Source organism: Dendrobium catenatum, unplaced genomic scaffold, assembly GCF_001605985.2.
Source record: "Dendrobium catenatum unplaced genomic scaffold, ASM160598v2 fragScaff_scaffold_1338, whole genome shotgun sequence".
In the NCBI taxonomy this organism is placed as follows: domain Eukaryota; kingdom Viridiplantae; phylum Streptophyta; class Magnoliopsida; order Asparagales; family Orchidaceae; genus Dendrobium; species Dendrobium catenatum.
In genome coordinates, this window is record NW_021319800.1 from 2,736,413 (window position 1) to 2,759,961 (window position 23,549).

Here is a 23,549-nt window from a genome sequence, read left to right on the forward strand (position 1 = left end):
AAGAAGTAAGACCGAGACCACTGGGAGTTCTCAAAAATATATTCTTGCTTCTCTTCCTTGTTAGGCATCACCCTGCCTACGGGTTCTAGCAAACCACTTAGCCTTTGCGGAAGTAAATCTATCAAAGGAATGTTGTGAAATCTCTTGGGAAAAAAATTCTCAAGTTTTTTTTTAAAACTACTACATATTTATTTTATGAATTTAATTGAGTCAATCAGCATTCATTATATTAAAAATTAATTAAAAGAGTTAAAAATTTTAATTGCATTTTCCTTAAGCATTTTCACCCTATATAAGTCAATGGATCAATTAGGATCCGCTCTAGATGTTAGTCCCAATTCTCAAAAAACTTTAATAATAATGCCCCTACCACTCTTTCATAAAAATGATCAGACTTATAAATTTTAAATTGACTAAGTTGTTAGTTGGCTCCCCAATCTTGGTCGGGGTAAGTCCAATTTTTACACTACATTATCTAGGTTCTGACTAATGTGTTCTAGTGTCAAAATTTAAGTTTAGGATATGAGGTAGATTCTTAGTCGTAGGACCCCAACCTCCAAAAATATAATCCCAATTTTTGAATAAATTATTTAATTCAAATTAAAATTCTTCTCAATCTAAAAATTAAAGCACAACACTTAGTTTAGGTTGGGGCACTTATGAATTATTTTAGAATCTCTAAGTTCCTCCTATGCCTCTTTAAATAACTTCGAAATTATTAAGTATTCAAAATTTGATCCAATCACTGTTGAAACTTCAAATTCACCTCCTTTGACATCACTCTTAGAAAATCTCTAAACAAAATTTCTGTCGTTATTTTAATTGAGAGTATTCATTGGAGAATCCAATTTTTTATGGTGTAATTAACTACGAGGGATTACGTTTGTATGAGATATAGAACCCACTTCAATTTTTTAAAACTCAATTAATAGTTCTTTTGAGAAATCAAATTTATAATGATCATCTTCATCATCATAATCGAATGATTGTTAATGGATGATATCTTCTTTCTTCGGGAAAACATATCACTTGTTAACATAAATTCGAATACAAAGTTAATGATCATTTATCTTGATTATATAGTGTGATATTTGACTGAACTTTATTTAGACCCTCCGGGGTCATATGTGGTTTTCCCTTAAATTAGGCTATGATATTTAAGAGAAAATCCATAATTCTGAGTCTGAACCCGTTAGGCGATTTTATCTCTGCCTTCTGGGATGATCTATTTCCCTAATGGACTGTTCGACTTCATAATTGAAATTTAAATTTAATTCTCAATTTTCTCAAAGAAATTTAATTTAGATTTATTTTACACATTGCAAGGAAAATCACCTTTTTAAACACCAATAGTAGATAGCTTTGTAAGGTGTTATAAGACATTATAATCCACCTTTAGAATCTCTATATCTTACATGATTGGTTGTTGAACTTGTTGAGGTTGATTGGGTAGTTCTAGATTATCTGCAATTTGCTTCCCTTTATTGGTAGTTGCAATTCATGGAGGTAAAACTTTACCACTATGAAGATTGACTTGCATTACTTCTTCAGGGGAAGGATCTTCATTGAGTATTGATTATTGATCATCAATCTTCATCTAATTATCCTCTAGTGTTGTGTTTGAATCGGATAATTCTAATTTTATATTGATAGGATCACCTTATACGTCAAGTACATAAGAATCACTATCATAATAACGAGGGGGCAATAAAGGCAGGCTCGTGAGCTAGCTCTTGAGGTTGCTGCAAAAACATAGGACGAATGAATGGTGATCACTATCGAAGAAGAAGAAGAATGGCATTGCTATTATTGCAGCTTTTTCTCTAGAGAAGATGGCTTGAATGAAAGCATACTTGGAGTAATTAATGAATTACAATTTTTTTCCATGGGAATATGGTACAAGCTTTTCTATATACATTTTAAAAACAAGTTGCAGTGTATGCAGTTTTATTTACTCCCCTACTTAAAAGAGGAAATTTTAGTTGTTGTAGTATTTTTTTTTTTTTTTTTGATAAACAGTGAAAAATTAATTATTTAAAAAAAGAATGCTAGCAACTAATATGAGCAAGCTCGCGAGCTCAAGAGTCAAGCCACTTCAAGCTCAAACTAGAGCTCATTTAATAGGCGAGCTTGAGTTCTTGAGGATCAATAAATCCATCACAAGACTGATCTTATAAGCTTGTTACCCTGTCAAATTTGAGCCTACTTAGCTCATTTACACCCCTAAAATCTTTACACCACTCGAGGTCACAATAATGAAAATGCATTAACTTATAATTATTTTCCTATTTACTATTCAATGAAAGCAATAAATACTTATCTTTAATACAAAATAATGTATTTTGTATATATAAATGCTTACCCACCAAATATTTTTCAATCTAGTTAAAATTTCAGAGGACTTTTTAGAACAACATTTCAAGCCTTTTATAAAACTATTGTGTAAACCAGAAAAGCTTCATTTGACCAATGCACATGAAAATTATCACAAGTAAAACTAACCCATAGAAATTCTAACTTCTTATAATCAAAATGTTCAAAATAAAGCATACAATAAAATACTAAAAGTTACACAGTGAGAATATCATAAAACCTGAAAAAAAAAAACTAATCATATCTTTTTAGAAAATGATTGGAATTGAAATTAGACTAAATTTTAGCATTTTGCATTTTGTTCTCCCCAATCAATTTCTTGACTTATTTTAGAAGCATACAGAAGATGTGTCTTTGGCTTCATGGGGATTGAAATCAAAATCTAAATTAGAGTAAGAATGAACTGTCTTATCATCATGGGTAATGGGAATGCCAAGGTGAAGTGTTCCATTAATATAACTAAGTAACCATTTCATGTCTTGGATGCGTTTAGTGAGAGGAGTGTGCGTGCATTGACATAGTAGATTAGTGACAAAGATAATGTCAAGGCGCGGGGTGATTGTGATTGTAACCTTATACTTAAATTTATAAAGGATAAGATAGGAGAACTAGTATAGATGAGGGTGAGTTAATAAAATTTTAATTTTAATCACAAACCCATCTAATCGTTTAAGCTACCTTATTGTTTTCAAAATTTAATAGTCAATAATTATATTCATAACATATAAATTCAAAATAAGTAATGGTAAGGGTGACAAGTTAGGATAATTGTTATGAATTTTTTGAATAAGAATTACAATTTTGTTCATTTCAACTTCTTCTAGATTGTGATATATTATCCTATAATTTAATAATTTTAAATGATCAATTTTTATTTTGGTTATTAAATCACTCAAAAGTTTAATTAAATTCATATTACATTATAATTGCATTATGTATTACATGGGATTAGAGATGTTTTGCTCTGATATGTGGGAAAGTGCATCCTTTGTTATGTTATAAGGGCCCTGAATATATTTCTGGTCCCATCTACTAGATGCATATGTGGGATTATGGCCCCACTTACTAGAAGTAGGTGTGAGAAATTAACACTACAAGTACTCTTGTGCCCCATCAATAGGTTGTATATGTGGGAGGGGTTTTTGTCTCTACTTATAAGATACAGGTGTGGGAGTTTAAGGGAGGTATAAGTGGAAATGGAGATATAAGCAAGTATCTGGACATGTGCATTATAATCATTATAATTCATATGTTTATGTATGAATGAATTAAATTTATGAGATATTCTATATAAAATTAAGCAAATTCTGAATCTTTCAATGAGTTTTGATGGAAAGTGAAAGTAAAGTGCAAGTGCAAGTGTACTGTAACAGGGAACCTTCTGTGAAAGTGGCAGTATAACAACAAGCGATAGCTCTGTAAGTCTAGTATGCGCTGAAATTTAGGTAATTCATATTTTGCATATTGAAATTCTTAAGTACATGGGTTTTCTTACTTAAATGATCTTTAAATATTTCAGTTGTATACTTCAATTATTAATATAATGTAATATACTTCAATTATTTAAGAACCCTCTTGTAGTGGCAGAAGTTTTGAAATATCAAAATGATATGGGTGATGAACAGCAGATGGCAATTATAATATAGGAACTTCACAAGTCAGGCGATGATGATCACTATGATAAAGACAAAGGCTAGCAGAATATCAAACCAATAAATAGAACTCGGAAGTCAACAGGTTGATATCATCAGTGCAACTAGGTAGAATGCAATGACAAGTGGTCAAGTACAACATCAATGGAACCAGATCACAACATCGGCATCTTCAAGGATGAGAACTGAAGGAACAACAAGGAGAAGATGACAAGACTATGGCTTCATTTGGGACGGTTTTCTTACTGCTTCTTAAAGCAGCTTTCTAGTACAAAAATTTTAATTTTTGTACTAAAAAAATATTTTAAGAAGTAATAAAAAGTCATCTCAAACAAAACCTAGAACTGGGGGTTCATTTTATGCTGGATTGGTGCATTCTGAATTTGCTCAGTTTAAGTGAACTCGAAATTCACACAATTATTTTAGATTTGCTTAGGCTCAGCCAAACATCTAAAGTTCTAAAATGCCTACATCTGAAGTTCTAAAATGCCTACATTTCAAATAGAAACTACTACTACTTGCGACCAAAACACCCTCTGAGGCAGATTTTTCCCTTTTATGAATCTCATTTACTTTCATTTATTGAATTTCTCATAGTTATACATGCATGTCTTTAACTTAGTTGAGCCCAAATGCTCATCATTCTAATATCCTTAGTACTCTAATTTTAAATTATGAAACTGCAACAAAATTGTTTTACATTTTACATTTGGTCCCTCATATAAATTATATAATTAGGAAGTAATGACTAGATAGAATCAAGAAGCCTAGGCTATACATTTTCTCAACCAATAATTATAGCTGAAAGCTTGGGAACTCCTCTGCCATGATCAAAACAACAAGTGTAGTCCAACCAGTAAAGGGTCTTGTGCCTTTCCCCTTTCCTTTGCCTGCTTGATCATACTGTTCCCACAAATATCCAGTTTCATAATAATTTTTCACAATATTCCTGGCATGTGAGATCAAATAAAAGGTTAAAGTGATTAAACTGATTATACTAATAAAAAACAAGACAGATTTTCAGCTTTTATAGATAGAATATACCGGATCAAATTAGATCTAAGCTCTTTGTATAGTGCATGTGCTCTACTCCTGCAAGGTCCATCAACTGCAGAAGAATGTGAGGTGTTCATGTCATAATATTTTATAGAAAATTTATCATAGTTGGTGAAAAAGTTTTGATCTTTAAACCTTTAGAGTAATGATTCAGGGCTGCAAGAATCATGTAATTTAGATTTATCCAAATAGGGCCTCTCCAATAAGGTGGGTCATGCTCTGTGTTGCGTTTCATGTACAAGGAGCTGCATTAATGGGAATTTTATGATTCAAAAGCCTCTTTTAACCTTTTTCTTGATCATCTTGGGAAAATATAAAATGCATTGAAAGAAATAAGGTTATTAAAATTCCTAATCAAAATCAACAATACATGTTCAATAAATTTGCAAGAATAAAATAAGAAAAATTGATGTGCATAATATCCAAGGGCCAGCAACATGGAACAATTTAATAGAATAGAGGATTAAGCCAGCATAGAAAAAAAATAAAAAAAAGCCCAGCATAGAAAATAGCAAGAGCATTTAATGTTCCGTTCTTCAGAAACAAGAAGTTAGACGTGGAATTTATAGCTTGTTTTGCTAGTAAATCATTGTCAAGAGCAGGAATTTAGCTACATATACACCCACTTCATTTGTGTTAAATTGATCGGTTAACTTTTGAACTTAAATTGGGTTCTATGACTGCTAACTTTGAACTGGCCTTAACTCATCAAGCTTAAAATCCCTCAAGGCCTCGAGTTGCCGACTGTCCTTACGATAAAGTAAAGACTTGACAAACCACTTAAACCAACAAATTCAATTAACTTGGAACTCAGTAATCAGCCATTGAAATCATCTAAGCAACCTCAAAAGTCGCATGCTTGGTAAAGTCATTCTTCACAAGGGGCTCGGCTACTCATCCAAAGTACTGGCTTCTCGAGTAAAGGGTTCTCACCATAATTAGTTTAGCATTCTCGCCATGAAATATCTCCAGCTGTACTAAACCTCCACTAGGAACTCACCCACAATTCTCATGAAGTGAGCAGCTGGCAGCCTAGCTAATTAAATTCAAGAAAAATTGTACAACATCATCAAATCTTTATTCCACTACGTGGGGTCGGCTACAAGAATCCTTTTTTCTTCATTGTGCCCACTATGTGGGGTTAGCTAAATAAATCATTTTTCTCCATTGTGTCATGTTAAAAGTTTAATTCTCATTTAAATCTAATAGAAAAAGATCATTTAGGTCTACCTCTACCTTTCTTATTGGTAAAATCTAATATATCTCCCAGCTAGGTCATCGGAAGGCCAATGTTTTATGTGACCAAACCATCTAAAACGACTGTCTAATCTTATCTTCCATTGGAGCTACTCCAACCTTTCACGTATATACTTGTTTTGCATTCTATCTCTAAGAGTGAAGCCATTCATCCACCTAAGCATCCTCATCTCTGCAACACTTAATTTTACGGTTCTTTTTTAATTGCCAATATTCTGCACCTTAAAGCATTGCAAGTCTCCCCAGCATCTTAAAAAAAAATTCTCACAAGCATCTTATAAAATTTTCACTTAAGTTTGAGGGGTACTTTTCTATCACACAATAGGCTCAATGCATTCCTCCACTTCAACCATCCAACTTGAATTCTATTAATAATATCCTCATACATTTCACCATCACTTTGAACAATACACCCAAGATATCTAAAATGTGTACTCTTTTTAATGATTTGATCGCCCAAAGTCGCAATCTCCTCACTAAATATATTATCAATAAAACTACACTCCATGTACTTGGCTTTAGATCTGCTCAAACAAAAACCTTTAGACTCTAAGGTTGACCTCCAAAATTCAAGTTTAGATCTACTCAAACAAAAATCTTTAGACTCTAAGGTTGACCACTATAATTCAAGTTTTTCTTCAACTCCCTCTCTAGTTTTATGAACAAGAAGAATATCATCAGCAAAAAGCATACACCAGGGTGCATCCTCTTGCAAATGTCTAGTCAGAACATCCATGACTAAAGCTGATCCTTGATGACATGATGTATTAGATGACCCCATTCTGCACTTTTTTTATCAAATCTCTTTCACAGATTTTCTCCAAGCTTCACAATATAAAATTCTATAATACCTAATCAAGCAAATATATTCTCTGATTGGCAGTTTCTCACTTTTATTCCTTCTTTAACCTCTCAGACTCGGTCCAAACTTACACTCTAGTAACAATATTGAATCCAGTATCCAATATTCTAGACGTCCGTTTTGTTCTAACAAAAATATTATTATCATTCTTTTTCCCTCTCCCAGCAACATAAAATTAAATTTTAGAAGTCCTAATGGACCTACAATCATGAAATATAGATTCTTCGAAAATTTATTAGCATATTCCATCGATATAATTGGTTAATTACAATTCTCAGGACTAACCCTCACCCATCACTATTAAAATCCTGTAAACATTTGCTTTGTAAAAAATTATTTCCTTCTCCATTAGGCTCGGCCCCCTTTCTCCATAAAGGGGTATGCTCGGATAAACAGGCACTTTAGAGGAAAATTTTAAACAAAACATGAACATGACATCGAATAATCAAAATTAAACTACATTAAAAAGATTTTTTTTAAAAATTATTATATGTGGATAGAAACACTTGAAGTTGAGAGCAAAAAGCAAGCAACATAATTCTAGCTTTGAACTTTAATCTTGCAAACCAAAGTACTAGGCAAATTAGGACTCGCCTTGTTTTAGAAAGTGAACGAATTCCATAATCAGTCCACAAGGTTGAGCGGTTGGAAATAAGCTCCAATTGTTTTCCAAGAATCCAGGACTCCTATAAAAAGAAATTACATGTGAAAAAAACATATTTTGCCTTCTAAGTACTGTCATTTAACACGGAAAAGAACTTCAAAGTCAAGGAAAACTCCTTAACCAGTACGATCCAATGGGATAAAGCTTGCATCTTACAGGTGGAATGATCTTCATTATGAATGGGAAAAGGCTGATGTAGCCAACATGTGGAACTAATTGCAAATGAGGTTTTTGCAATGTCTCTCGAACAAGTTCTCGTTTCACAGTATTCCCAACATTCACATCATGCCAGCGCAGGCGAACCTAAAAAATTAGCGGAAATAACTAAGAAGCTAAGAAAGTCCCAATTCCAAATCATACGGGTATAAATGAAAGAAACTGACAGTATACGATATACTAAAAAGCTAAGAAAGTCCAAATTCCAAATCATACGGGTATAAATGAAAGAAACTGGCACTCTGGTATACAATATACTTATAACCCAAACAAGGTGGCATAACCAAAAAGAATGGAGAGGCATGGTCCATTTAAAGAAATCATGGCAAAAGTGAGATGTTTTCACTGAAATAAAATGAAAAACATTGAGTTCATTTTGCATACCATAAGCAGGTTAGATAATGAAATCACCCAAGGATATGCAAATTAATGGCAACTAACACTAAGGTTTGAGATTTTAGGGTGAGATTTAGCTCAAAGATTGAAGATTGCCTGAAGATGACATAATTTTTAGCTCAAAACGAGTTTAAATTGAGCCAAACAAGTAGAGCAGAAGCCAAATTTTGGCTTGGTTTGACCTTCTAGCAAATTTCAAACTAGTTTTGAATTGAATCTAGTCGACTCAAATTAAAAAAGAGAATCTATATATTTTTTTTTAAATTTAATATATACATAAGTATACGACTATTATAAATATGCATACATGGATATTAAATATTTTCATAAATAAAAAGAAAGGGAAAAATAAATGATTTTAAGCTAAATCTACTCAAATTTAAGATGGCACAAAATTGGGCTAATTCAAGTCAAGCCAACCTGAAATCAAATTAGTTTGATTCAAAAGCCAATTTCAAGCCAAGATTAGATTAGCTCGAAATTGGATCATTTATCCTAAATAACAATGCAGTTTTAAAAAACTGGGAATCATTGAAATTTCCCCTTTCTTAATTCAACACTAATATGTACTAATATGTACTACAAGCATATTAAATGACTTATATCTTAAATCCTTTTATATTTAAGGTAGCTTTAGATGAATAAAACACATGAGGAAGCCCAATGAAGTCATAACCATGACAACGCCATGAATTCAAGGAAACATTAAGCAGTTTTAATTTTGAGGCAAACAGAAAATTACAAAAATGTTGACGACAAGCTATAATTGGACATTTTCCTCCATATTGTCAATAAACCACACGATATTTATATCAAATTGTTATAGGATTTCCACTTTGCTTTCTTCTCACTTTTATTCCTTTTGGTTTAACATGAAGGTCAACAATATACATAAGTATACGAGTATTATAAATATGCATACATGGATATTAAATATTTTCATAAATAAAAAGAAAGGGAAAATTAAATGATTTTAAGCTAAATCTACTCAAATTTAAGATGGCTCAAAATTAGGCTAATTCAAGTCAAGCCAACCTGAAATCAAATTAGTTTGATTCAGAAGCCAATTTCAAGCCAAGATTAGATTAGCTCGAAATTGGATCATTTATCCTAAATAACAATGCAGTTTTAAAAAAACTGGGAATCATTGAAATTTCCCCTTTCTTAATTCAACACTAATATGTACTAATATGTACTACAAGCATATTAAATTACTTATAACTTAAATCCTTTAATATTTAAGGTAGCTTTAGATGAATAAAACACATGAGGAAGCCCAATGAAGTCATAACCATGACAACGCCATGAATTCAAGGAAACATTAGGCAGTTTTAATTTTGAGGCAAACAGAAAATTACAAAAATGTTGACGACCAGCTATAATTGGACATTTTCCTCCATATTGTCAATAAACCACACGATATTTATATCAAATTGTTACTGCTGGCTTAGCATACCTTTTCCGTGTGATTTCCATAATCAAAATAAGCTCCAGAAACGTCATCCAAATGCAACTGCCAAATAAACCAAATAGTCAACTTAGTTTGTAAAAATGATGTCAGGCATCTATAGCAAGGACAAATCTTCTTTAAACATACACTTTAGGTGAATACCTGCGAATTCCACAATTTTATCAACTGAATAACATGGGTTGTCAAACTCAATGGTTTGAGAAACCAACTATGGGGGTGATTTTTTGTCAAGAAAAATCTTCAAATATTTTAAAACCCATAGAAGGGGTAAATAACACTTCAAGAACTAAAAATCTTTAAACAATGTTCTTAAATGAAAGAATCTTATAGAAGTAATAGCATATTAGAAAAAAAAAATGCAACCAATTGTACGTATGTTTGCAACAAAACATGATATGAAAGAATAAATAAAATATAATATTGGTAGGAGGAAAATAGTTCTCTTAAAAATATTGAAAATCTAAGCCTTGTATATACTTCTTTTTTAAGCAACATAAAAATGCACACATGACCCAAAAGAAGAAGACTACAAGGAAAAAGTGATACAAACATCAAACACAAACTTGCACTTCAAACATGTTTGGTAAAATTTATCGTATTGAAGAAATTGCAATAATAATATGTTGCAAATTAGAATATTACTTTATTAAATATGCATTTGCACCTAAGTTTATATACTAGAACATCTTCATGAACATGAAAATAAAAGTGAAGCAAGACTTAAAAATTGAATCTAATTTTACATCTGAGATCATATACACGCTTTGTTGAGAATACAAAATCCCATGAATTTATGACTTGGCAGAAACAAGAAAAGAATAAGTGGAATCAGCTAAAGCATAATAAAGAGTAATTGATTGTCTAGTAGTTCTATTATTGTATTCCTATATGTACTAGAATAAGAAAGGAAGGCTTGCTCCCACAAATTGGTGACTTGGAGGGGTATTGGTGCTAAAATAGAATGTATGCATATAGATTTTATCATGTGGAGCTGGCGGCCATTCAAGGTAATTATTTATCTCATAAAGAATTATATAATTTCTTAATTGCTATAGGCATCGTGCAAAAATACCCATGACATAAACAATACAACTGTTCAGTCACTTCTTATTTTCTATATGATATCAGAGTTAGAATAGTCATCTTTCCAACCTTTATTTTTCAGTTTTTCATTCTCATTCTTTTCATCGTGTCTAGATCTTTTTGAGTTCCCTTCCAAATAGTCGGCCATCATAAAATATAAAATTAAACTACATGAGAATTCCAAAAGCCATAAATCTCTCAATGTTTAAATAAAAGAAATTGCTTGAAGTGATCTTTAGATTGTGAAGACTTTTCTGAAAGAAAAGGAAAAATCCATTATCTTATTGATCCTCCTCTGGATCTGTGTTAGACCGGTCCACTGGACGGGTCTAGCCAGTCCACACGGGACCGGCTCTTGCGGAATAGAGGCTAAAGTTCCGCCTCCTCTACGAGCTGCACAAGCCGCCCTTTCCAAAAGAGCATATTAGGATGGTTTTAGGAGAAATTTAGGAGGAAAATTTGAATGTAGGGACTGTTTAGAGATTTCCTTTTGGATTGTATGTATTAAATAATTTATTTCCCTAGGGTTAGAACATCTTGAATTTTGCTGAAATTTGAGATCTCTTAGGTTTTTTGGGCTCTAGCGGCATTTAGTGATTTAGGAGAGAGATCCTCCTCTCAAATAGAGGATCAATTGTATCTTGTTATTTTCCTTCCGTTAGTTTGATTATTCCTATAAAAACTATCATTTTTCCGGTTTTTCCTTTGGATTGATTGATCGTTCTCGCTGTTTTGTCAAGATCGTTAAGTTTCACTTGAGATCTTCAAGTGTTTCCTAACAAATTGGTATCATAGCAGATTTTGGGACTGTTTGGGGGATTTTTCTGAGAAAATCAGACGCTAATTATTAGCTGGAAGGGGGCTATTTTGTGGTTTTTGGGAATCGAGATTCAGATTTTTAGTACAACAAAAATTTGGGTATCGATGGAGGCCAAGAAAGTAGATGCGTTGGAGGAACGCCTCTAATGAGAGATCGGAGAAATAAAATCTGAAATTTCATATTTATAAACTCAAGTTTTAGATTTAAAGAAAGAAATTTCAGTCATCCATAATAAGATTGATTCAAATTTTTTCATCCTAGGGAAATGTTGAAGAAAGTGCTCGAGGGCTAAACCAAAAAAATGTTGTCGGAGGTGATTAAAGTCACCAACAACCAAGAAAGTGGAGAAAACCCTAAGTCAGGGATGTGGAGATTTCAGAATGAACATAAACAAGGCCTCCCCTAGGGCCTATTCCTAGAGAGGAGTCTAGTAGAGATTACGTGGAGAGGCCTAAGGTGGTTGGGCATGAGTGGAGGGATGTTGAATTTAAAAGAAGAGGGGCTGAATTTGAAAGGCAATGACTTGATTATGATCGAAGAGGTGTCGAATTTAAAAGGAGAAGAGTTGAATATGATCGAAGGGATGCTAAATTTGTCGGGAGAATGTGAGCTTGTGATGAAAGGTTTGGGTGCGAGTAGAGGAATGATGATTGACACAATTGGGGGGAACCACTCCCTTGAGGGAAGGGAAATTTTGGAGGAAGTAGGGTTGATGTAGGAGATCTGATAGTGAGGAAACTAAATATGCCTTTTTTTAGGGAAAGGATGCACATGTGTGGATTTATATAGTGGAAGGGTACTTTACTGTCAATAAGTTAACGGATGAGTGAGACTAATGGCAGCGGACCTATGTTTAGAAGAGAAGGCTTTGACTTGATACCATTGGAGAGACATGCAGTGACCCATGAGGAGTTGGAGGGAGTTCAAGGATTTCCTTTTAGAACGATTCTGAACCGACAGGGGAGGAGTCTTGAACGAGTATTTCTTCACCTTGACACAAGTGAATTTAGTGATGGAGTACCAATAGAGGTTCAAGTACCATGCTAGTCGATTGGACCGCCTTTCTGAGATCGTGCTAGAGGAGAACATCATGAAAGGACTGAAGCCAGAGATCCGGGTAGCTGTCAGAGTGACGAGGCCTTGTGACTTGGGAGAGGCTATGAGCTAGCTCATTTGGTGGAGGATCAGAGGCACCTAGAGAGAGAAACGGAGGAAGCAGCTTAGTAAACTCGTACAGGATGACCACCACCTCATTGGCATCTAAGTAGCCAACACTTGATACTCTTCGGGGGACTTCAAAGGAAAAGATTGCAGGAGAAAGACCTGGGGACAATATCAAGAAATTCATAGAAACAAAATTACATGAGAAAAAGCGCGAAGGGGCTTTATTTCAGATGTAACAAGACGTATACTCCAGGGCATAGGTGTAAGAACCGAAATCTTTAGGTTTTTACCATTTGTGATGATGAGGGAATGGAGGAAGGTGTTGTCTTTCCACCTTGCAGACAAGGTGGATCTTTGGGAGGGTAGTATTGTTAGACCGGTCCAGCCGATCCACATGGGACCGCCTCTTGCGAAATAGAGGCGGATGCTATGCCTCATATACGAGCTGCACAAGCCTCCCTTTCCAAATGAGCAGATTAGGAAGGTTTTAGTTAAAGTTTAGAAGGGAAATTTGAATGTAGGGACTGTTTAGATATTTCCTTTTGGGTTGTATGCATTAAATAGTTTGTTTTCCTAAAATTAGGGCATCTTGAATTTAGCTGAAATTTGAGATTTCTTAGGTTTTTTGGGCTCTAGCGGCGTCTAGAGATTTGGGAGAGATAGATCCTCCTCTCGAATAGAGGATCAATTGTATCTTGTTATTTTTCTTCTGTTAGTTTGATTATCAAATTAAAACTATCATTTTTCCGATTTTTCCTTTGGATTGATTAATCGTTCTCATTGTTTTTGTCAATATCGTTTGGTTTCACTTGAGATTTTCAAGTGTTTTCTAACAATTTGAAAGATCAAAGTTTAAACTTTGAGATGAAGTAGTTTTTCTAACCATATCACGATTATATAACACTACAATGCCTGAAATTAATAGATCATGCATGTTCCTAACACCCGTAAATGGGAAGCCACTAATCAAACTTACTCAAAAGTTAAAGATGTCGCATTCATCTATGAGATCAAGAAGAAGCTCACAACAACCAAGCAAGGTAACCTCTATATCATTGAATATTTCAATTCAATGAATGACTATTGGCTAGAACTAGATTACTACTAAGACCTCAAGATAAAGGGACGTGACGGTGTGTTGACCTCTACAGCCATTAAAGTAAAATGAAATGAGATAGAAGCGTAGATGCATACCTGCTCAAATACAGCTGAAATTTCGCTCAAATACAGCCAAAATCCCGCTGCACTCATATCACCTCCCACAAATCCCGCTGAAATACCTGCGTACGCGGCGCCGTTTGAGTCGCATCCTGCGGAAATCCTGCACAAATCCTACATTTTGCCCTCGATAGCATCCCGTTTGTGTCTATAAAAGGGAGACGAGCTCAAGCCTTCGGAGATACCACGACTAAACTCCTCTACACACGACGCTCTCTGCTTCCCGAATTGCTCCCGACCTCCTCCCTCTCTCCCTCACACGCATCGCTGCTTCGGTACCCCCATAGCTATTCGACGTCGCTCCCTTCGACGACTTTCCCTTGCTGTTGGGTCGGAACTCCGACATTTTGATCGGAAAACGAGAGCAGGAGATCGCCGACCGTGACTTCTCCGGCTTCTTCGTGGACTTCCGACTTCGCTCCTTCGCTGCTGCCCGACTTTGCTCGTATTGGTGCTAAAATAGAATGTATGCATATAGGTTTTATCATGTGGAGCTGGCAGCCATTCAAGGTAATTATTTATCTCCTTAAGAATTATATAATTTCTTAATTGCTATAGGCATCGTGCAAAAATACCCATGACATAAACAATACAACTTTTCAGTCACTTCTTATTTTCTATATGATATCAGAGTTAGAATAGCCATCTTTCCAACCTTTATTTTTCAGTTTTTCATTCTCATTATTTTCATCGTGCCTAGATCTTTTTGAGTTCCCTTCCAAATAGTCGGCCATCATAAAATATAAAATTAAACTACATGAGAATTCCAAAAGCCATAAATCTCGTAATGTCTAAATAAAAGAAATTGCTTGAAGTGATCTTTAGATTGTGAAGACTTACTGAAAAAAAAGGAAAAATCGATTATCTTATTGATCCTCCTCTGGATCTGTGTTAGACCGGTCCACTGGACTAGTCCAGCCAGTCCACACGGGACAGGCTCTTGTGGAACAGAGGCAAAAGTTCAGCCTTCTGTAAGGGCCGCACAAGCCGCCCTTTCCAAAAGAACATATTAGGAAGGTTTTAGGAGAAGTTTAGGAGGGAAATTTGAATGTAGGGACTGTTTAGAGAATTTCTTTTGGATTGTATGCATTAAATAGTTTATTTCCCTAGGATTAGGACATCTTGAAATTTGCTGAAATTTGAGATCTCTTAGGTTTTTTGGGCTCTAGCGGCATCTAGAGATTTAGGAGAGATAAATCCTCCTCTCGAATAGAGGATCAATTGTAACTTGTTATTTTCCTTCCGTTAGTTTGATTATTTCAATAAAAACTATCATTTATCCAGTTTTTCCTTTGGATTGATTGATCGTTCTCATTGTTTTTGTCAAGATCGTTAATTTTCACTTGAGATCTTCAAGTGTTTCCTAACAAATTGGTATCATAGCAGATTTTGGGACTGTTTTGGGGGATTTTTCTAAGAAAATCAGACACTAATTATTAGCCGGAAGGGGGCTATTTTGATGTTTTTGGGAATCGAGATTCAGATTTTTAGTACAACAAATATTCGGGTATCGATGGCGGCCAAGAAAGTAGATGCGTTGGAGGAACGCCTCTAATGAGGGATCAGACAAATAAAATATAAAATTTCAGATTTACAAACTCAAGTTTTAGATTTAAAGAAAGAAATTTCAGTCATCCATGATAAGATTGATTCAAAATTTTTCATCCTAGGGAAATGTTAAAGAAAGTGCTCGAGGGCTAAACCAAAACAATATTGTCGGAGGTGATGGAAGTAACCAACAGCCAAGGAAGTGGAGAAAACCCTAAGTCAAGGATGTGGAGATTACAGAATGAATAGAAACAGAGCCTCCCTTAGGGCCTATTCCTAGAGAGGAGTCTAGTAGAGATTACGTGGAGAGGTGTGAGGGGGTTGGGCATGAGTGGAGGGATGTTGAATTTAAAAGAAGAGGAGCTGCATTTGAAAGGCAAGGACTTGATTATGATCGAAGAGGTGTCAAATTTAAAAGGAGAAGGATTGAATATGATCGAAGGGATGCTAAATTTGAGGGGAGAATGTGGGCTTGTGATGAAAGGTTTGGGTGCGAGCAGAAGAATGATGATTGGCACAATTGGGGGGAACCATCCCCTTGAGGGAAGGGAAATTTTAGAGGAAGCAGGGTTGGTAGGAGATCTGATAGCGAGGAAACTAAATATGCCTTTTTGTAGGGAAAGGATCCACATGTGTGGATTTATAGAGTGGAAAGGTACTTTACTGTCAATAGGTTAACGGATGAGGGGAGACTAACGGCAACGGACCTATGTTTAGAAGAGAAGGCTTTGACTTGATACCATTGGAGAGACATGCAGCGACCCATGAGAAGTTGGAGGGAGTTCAAGGATTTCCTTTTAGAACGATTCTAAACCAACAGGGGAGGAGTCTTGAACGAGCATTTCTTCGCCTTGACACAAGCTAATTTAGTAATAGAGTACCAATAGAGGTTCAAGTACCTTGCTAGTCGATTGGACCGTCTTTCTGAGATCGTGCTAGAGGAGAACATCATGAAAGGACTGAAGCCAGAGATCCGGGCAGCTGTCAGAGTGACGAGGCCTTGTGACTTGGGAGAGACTATGAGCTAGCTCATTTGGTGGAGGATCAGAGGCACCTAGAGAGAGAAATGGGAGGAAGCAGCTCAGTAAACTCGTACAGGATGACCACCACCTCATTGGCATCCAAGTAGTCAACACTGGATACTCTTCGAGGGACTTCAAAGGAAAAGACTATATGAGGAAGACATGGGGACAATATCAAGAAGCTCATAGAAACAGAATTACATGAGAAAAAGGGCGAAGGGGCTTTGTTTCAGATGTGACAAGACGTATACTCCAGGGCATAGGTGTAAGAACTGAACTCTTTAGGTTTTTACCATTTATAATGACGAGGGAATGGAAGAAAGTGTTGTCTTTCTACCTTGCGGACAAGGTGGATCTTTGGAAGGGTAGTATTGTTAGACCGGTCTAGCCGGTCAACATGGGACCGCCTCTTGCAAAATAGAGGCAGATGTTATGCCTCATACACGAGCTGCACAAGCCTCCCTTTCCAAATGAGCAGATTAGGAAGGTTTTAGTTAAAGTTTAGGAGGAAAATTTGAATGTAGGGACTGTTTAGAGATTTCCTTTTGGATTGTATGCATTAAATAGTTTGTTTTCCTAAAATTAGGGCATCTTAAATTTAGCTGAAATTTGAGATCTCTTAGGTTTTTTGGGCTCTAGCGGAATCTAGAGATTTGGGAGAGATAGATCCTCCTCTCGAATAGAGGATCAATTGTATCTTGTTATTTTTCTTGCGTTAGTTTGATTATCAGATTAAAACTATCATTTTTCCGATTTTTCCTTTGGATTGATTAATCGTTCTCGTTGTTTTTGTCAATATCGTTCGGTTTCACTTGAGATCTTCAAGTGTTTCCTAACAATCTGAAAGATCCAAAGTTTAAACTTTGAGATGAAGTAGTTTTTCTAATCATATCACAATTATATAACACCACAATGCCTAAAATTAAAAGATCATACATGTTCCTAACACCCGTAAATGGGAAGCCACTAATCAAACTTACTCAAAAGTTAAAGATGTCGCATTCATCTATGAGATCAAGAAGAAGCTCACAACAACCAAGCAAGGTAACCTCTATATCATTGAATATTTCAATTCAATGAATGACTATTGGCTAGTACTAGATTACTACTAAGACCTCGAGATAAAGGGACGTGACGATGCCATGATTCTAAAACAAATTGTAGAAAAAGAAGGGACATTTGAGTTTTCTTACAAGACACAATAATCAATTCGACCAAATTTGTAATCACATCTTAAGTAGAGAAAAATTACCACAACTAAATGAGGGTCTTCTCACTCATATGAACAAAAGAAGGATGATAATGCCATACAGTCTCAACTATTAAAGGCGCTATAACAATCACATAAAACCCAAGGTAAGGTACTTGTTGCCCTTAAATCTTCTCAAAAAGTAGAATAAAAACATTTTTTTTAAATCAACACATGTAATTAAAAAAATTATACATCAAAGAGAAATGTTGGAAACTCTACGATAAACCCCAAGGCCATGGTAGAAACAAGGAAGGCCAATCAAAAGGACAAGCTTATCTCGTTGACTAAAAGGGCTCAACTCAAACGAAATTGACAATCTATGAAACCTCCTCAATTATCTCAAACAAAATCTTTCAGTTCATGCTCTCCAGCTCAAAGTAGCACAAATTCTAACTCTTATACTTTTAATGCCGCAAATAGTTCCCTAAAATCTGGATAAAAGATTCAAGAGCCACCAGTCACATGACAAATCTTATTAACATTTTTTAAACCTACAAACTATATCCCTGTAATAAAAAAATATATAAGTAGTTGATCACTCCCAAACAACTATTATAGGTCATGGGAATATTTCTATTTCTCATTCATTCCTTCTCAGCAATATCCTACATGTTCTTAACATAGCAGCAAATCTTTTATCCATCCATAAACTCAACAAAGACCACAACTGTAATGTGACATTTTTTACTAATTATTGTATATTTCAGGACCCACTATGGGGAGGATGATTGGATAAACAGTGAATTTGTCACTTCCTTCTCAAGTGGTGGTTCCACTCTCTCACAAGACTCCTACTCTCGTACCAGCTTTGATGGTTGCACCTTCTTCTCCACAACCACTGCACACCTTTGCAAATGATATTCGTGGTTTGAACGTTGCATCCATACACTACTCTCCCTCCAACAACCCTTCACTTTATTTCAACATAATTGACTGACTCTAAAACATAAAAAATAAAAAAATAAAAAAAACTTCCTCTTTTGAAGGCAGGCATGCTTTCCTCTTTACCAATGAGGAGGTTTCTATGCTTGCTAGGCCTCTCCTCCTCACTTAGAGGCAAATTCTACTTGAAAGCAATTCACAAGTTCTTTTCCAATTAACAACTGAAGGGTGAATACATCATTAGGTGCCTATACACTAATCATAAGACTTTCTTTAGAAGCAAATTAAATTAGACTCTTCTGAGTGTTCTGTGTTGCTATTATATTAGTGGCCTCTCGATGTAAAATGGTCCCCCAATTTGGATTACTCTATGTAACCCACTGTCACTCCTCTTTAGATCTTTTTTCCTCGATTGTAGCTGTACTAGTTCACCAATCTACCTTATTCTCCTTGGCTTCTATCCTTGAGAAGCCTTTACAACTGGATGTTGTGACAGCCCGTTTGCTAGGCCTTCTATAGTCAGAGTCTTACTGAAACTAGATATTACTGCCCTTTTTATAAGGATGTGTGGTTTGGGTTCTTGTTATCAGAATACTAGTTGAAGATGGAATTTGAAAACATCCCTCTATATTGTTACTCTTGCTATATTTTTTTAACATAAATTTTCTGAATGCTTTATGGCTCATCCTTAGTTGAGGAATCTTAAATTTCAAATGCAAGACATTCCATCTGATGCTCACAATAATCCTCCTACCTCTTTGGAAGAAATTCCTCCCTCTTCAGTTCAAGTTTATTCTCAAAACTTGGAGCCAGTTTTCGATTCTCTTCCAGAGAAAATGGCTAATGTTTGTGCACCTAATATCTTTTGTTGTTTCTCACTTCATCACCTACTGATATTATCACCGAGAATATTCATCATGTTCTTGAAACATCTCAATCTTGTCCTACTTGTGAACACAACGATGAAAATTTATCTCAGCAAGTTTCTGATTTTGATTGGAGCATTCAGAGTGTTTATTCTCTCTAGGATAAGAGATTTCATGTTCTTTATACTAGAAAGGCAAAAATCAAAAGAAAACATATGCTCAATTTAGATCACTAGGCTTCAAACTAGATGATCAATTTGTATCTTTTTTTTGCGATGCTATATTTTCCCTTTTTATTTAGCAATTCTTTGTAATTGTCTTTATTGTAGTCCTACTATCATTATCTAGTTAACACATTAAGCTTTAAAAGAGAGAAAGTGAGTATACCATTTAATGGATATGGGAGTTACTTTATAATAGACCAAAAGTGTAAAATATGGAGGCATAACAGTAGAAAACTAAAGCATGTCGAACAGATTTCTTAAGCATACCTGATTAAGGACTTCAAAATTTCTAAGTTGTTTAGGAGTTAGAAAAGAACCCTGCAAATTTTCAGTGCAAAGGCAAGTTGGTAAAACTAAAAATTACAATAATTTAGACAACTGAAATATCTGTTAATCTTACTTAAAAATATAATTTACCCTTGCAGATGTATTTTGCATTCCAATGATCTCTGAAATTGAATGTAAACAATCTGCGGCAAGGAGCATCCAGCACCTTAGATCTAAGTGGCGCTCATCCTCACTTGGGTGGGATGCACGAGGGTAGTCATCCAGACCAGATGACAAAGTCTAGTGGACAATATAAAGATCAACACCGACAAAAACAGGCTAATTACAGACATAAATACAAAACATAAATATTGGCCATTTAGAGAAGACCTTGGGGTTTAGCTCCCTAGTAGTCGCAATATCCCTTCCATGCCAATAAAAAGTGGACTTATCCTTCCCTGGAAGGTAACAAATCATAAAATGAATCAAAAAATCAAAACAAATCAAACAATCAAATGTGTGAGTTAATATTTTCGCTGAGCAGGAACTAGCAATATCCTTCCTTAAAGAAAAGGAGAAAAAGATATAGCTTATCAAACAATTATAAGTACTAGAGCATTGATAATATGTCCTAATAATTAAAGGCTCCAATGACAACCAGCAAAGGGCCAGGTGACCACAAAAATCTCCCACATTCCCCACGTCCAGTTTACAAGTTCCAAGTGTTAACCACCACTAGAGCCCTCGAGCAGCAGGGACTTATTTTTCATTCAATCATGATTGTAGAAACTATCAATATAATTGAAGAAAACATATAGCTAAAATAACTTAAACCGTTATGTTTACTTTTATTTAGCAATCTGCCTCACATAACCTTAATATTAATGCAAAAACAACTAAAATATGAATACAATACACACATGCACCTTAATGAAATGATTTATATTTGGTGACCTAAAAAAAAAAAAGCATCACAAGGCTATGCACATTTAAACCAAGGTCTATGAAACAAAAGATATTTGGATCTTGGGTTTTTATGAAACAGGAAAATTTATAACAAGTCGCTAAAATAATTATAGCATGAAGAGATTATAAAGAAAAGTCAAAACACAAAGTATTAGCCAAAATACAAGAAAGAGAACATGATAGAAAGGAAGAAATTATTAATACAAAAGTTTATGATTAGCTCCATACACCTCAAGAGACAATAATACCCAAGTCATTGAGAAAATTATTACATGTTGCTTGGAGTCTAGTAAACATTGGTGAACGAAGAGTACTTTTCTTATTATTGCCTCTCCAAGCAAACATGTTTTAAACATTTTACCCACTTGTTTTTCGATTCCTGGGAGACTTCTATAATAAGCATATGTATAATCAGATCTTAGGTTGCTAACATCCCTACGACTAGAAGATCATGAGGAGCATGGGTTGTCACAACCGATGAATCTAGATCATTATTGATATTTGAGGAAATTCATCCCGCAAATGTGATACTTCATTAAGATGTAATCAGCCACAATAACTATGGTAGCTTTCATAGCTTGAGTACGATCTGGATCTTATGTTGGGGGAATTGCTGTAACACTCAAATTTTTCAGAAAGGTTACATGAAAATTTCTCTTAAACATTATAACCCACTTTTCGCATGTACCAAAAGTTTTTGAAACTAATTTTATAAAATTCTTCATTCAATTTCGAACATTTTAATAAATAGATGTGTATATAAAAAAAACAAACCTGTATTAAGATATGTAATTTCATTAATTAATTAAATTTCCTAAAATTTTAAATCTAATTTTACTGTTCCGACAGCTAATCTACTGCATTAATCCATTTTTTTTCCAAATTCCAGCAGCTAGTATTGGCAGACGTGTGGATAGTATTAAATTAAATTACATGCTTAATACTTATCTATATAACCTAAGGCCTAAGCTATAATAATAATTACCCTAAGCATGCTCTTTCTTATCCGTTACAATCCTTATCCCTTCTTAACAACCACTTAGAGGCAGAATAAAAAAGCTGGGAGAGCTCTCGGAACAGGAAACAGAAAAGAAAAAATGGAGGGTGGGGGAGGACAAGAGAAGAAAGGAGAGGAAGGAAGAAGAAAAGAGGAGAAGAGAAGAAGAAAAAGAAGAGAAGAAGAAGAAGAGGAAGAAGAGAAGATGAAAAAAATAAATAAATGAAGGGGGGAGGGAGCTCGGTAGAGGAAATAGAGAAGTAAAAAAAATAGAGATGAGGAAGAAGTGGAAGAGAAGAGAAGAGAAGAAGAGAAAGGGAAGAAGTAGAGGAAAACGGAGAGGAAGAAAAAGGGGAAGAGGAGGATTCAAGACTACTGCTAAGAATCCTCATCTTCTCCCACAAATTGAGTTTGGATATGAATTACATGATTAAAGGCATGAATGAGAAGAAATCAAATTAAGGTTAAAAAATATTATTTGTAGTTAATTGATTTAGTTTTGATTAGGCAAATTAGGAATTTATCATAATTTAATAAAATTATTATTATTATGTCATTTAGATAAGAACAGGACTTCTAGGTGATGAAAATCAATTCATCCTGAAGAACATCTTATAATTTAAGTGAGATAATAAATCTCTAATATCATGAGCAAATAATTCTTTGAAATTTATAATTGTCAAATTCTATAATTTTATTGAATTATAAGTTGTTATTTCTTCATATTAAGCAAAACATGATTTTGACAAGTCTAATGAATTTTTTTATGGAATCACCTACATAAAGAAATTCAAGATATTTTTAACTAAGAATATTTAAATTATTTACTAAAGTGCATAAATATTAAATTTCACGTATCAAGTCAAATCTTTGATGCATATTGAATAAACTAAGTGATAATGGATGAATATTAATCCTACACAATGCAATTTTAAATATTAATATGATAATATTAAATTGAAAAAAAAAATCAATGAAAGATCATGTCAAGTGAGATTGGTTGGCAGAATATGATGAACTGTGCAAGGGGAGGCAAAAGTTTTGACGATATGAGCATCTCTAAAAAAAAAAAATTCCGACTCTCAATCCTAATTGCTATTAGAAGGTTCAATCTTAAGGATGATGGACCATTGACAATTGCTATTTTGTATTGTCCAAACTTTATTAGTGATAATTAGGGGTGACGACGGGAAACGTGGCTACCAATGATATAAATATGTCAAAAGCCTATAAACATTATATGACATTTTTAAAGAAGTAATGAGTAATAATGTAAAATGAAAATGAAAGTGA

At 34.4% G+C, this 23,549-nt stretch overlaps 1 protein-coding gene across 1 annotated transcript in view; it reads right to left on the reverse strand.

Annotated features, from left to right (window-relative positions):
• Positions 1–4,571: 4,571 nt before the first annotated feature.
• The window catches only part of LOC110097965 (mannosyl-oligosaccharide glucosidase GCS1), a 55,466-nt gene continuing 36,488 nt past the window's right edge, over positions 4,572–23,549 (reverse strand). The window contains exons 13-21 of the mRNA XM_020824644.2: positions 20,684–20,751; positions 20,444–20,593; positions 20,294–20,344; positions 9,933–9,989; positions 8,021–8,167; positions 7,795–7,886; positions 5,217–5,326; positions 5,070–5,133; positions 4,572–4,974 (exon numbers count right to left, since the gene is read on the reverse strand). Of these exons, the coding sequence (XP_020680303.1) occupies positions 4,821–4,974; positions 5,070–5,133; positions 5,217–5,326; positions 7,795–7,886; positions 8,021–8,167; positions 9,933–9,989; positions 20,294–20,344; positions 20,444–20,593; positions 20,684–20,751 (893 nt within the window). The 3' untranslated portion in view covers positions 4,572–4,820. The remainder of the gene's footprint in view (positions 4,975–5,069; positions 5,134–5,216; positions 5,327–7,794; positions 7,887–8,020; positions 8,168–9,932; positions 9,990–20,293; positions 20,345–20,443; positions 20,594–20,683; positions 20,752–23,549) is intronic.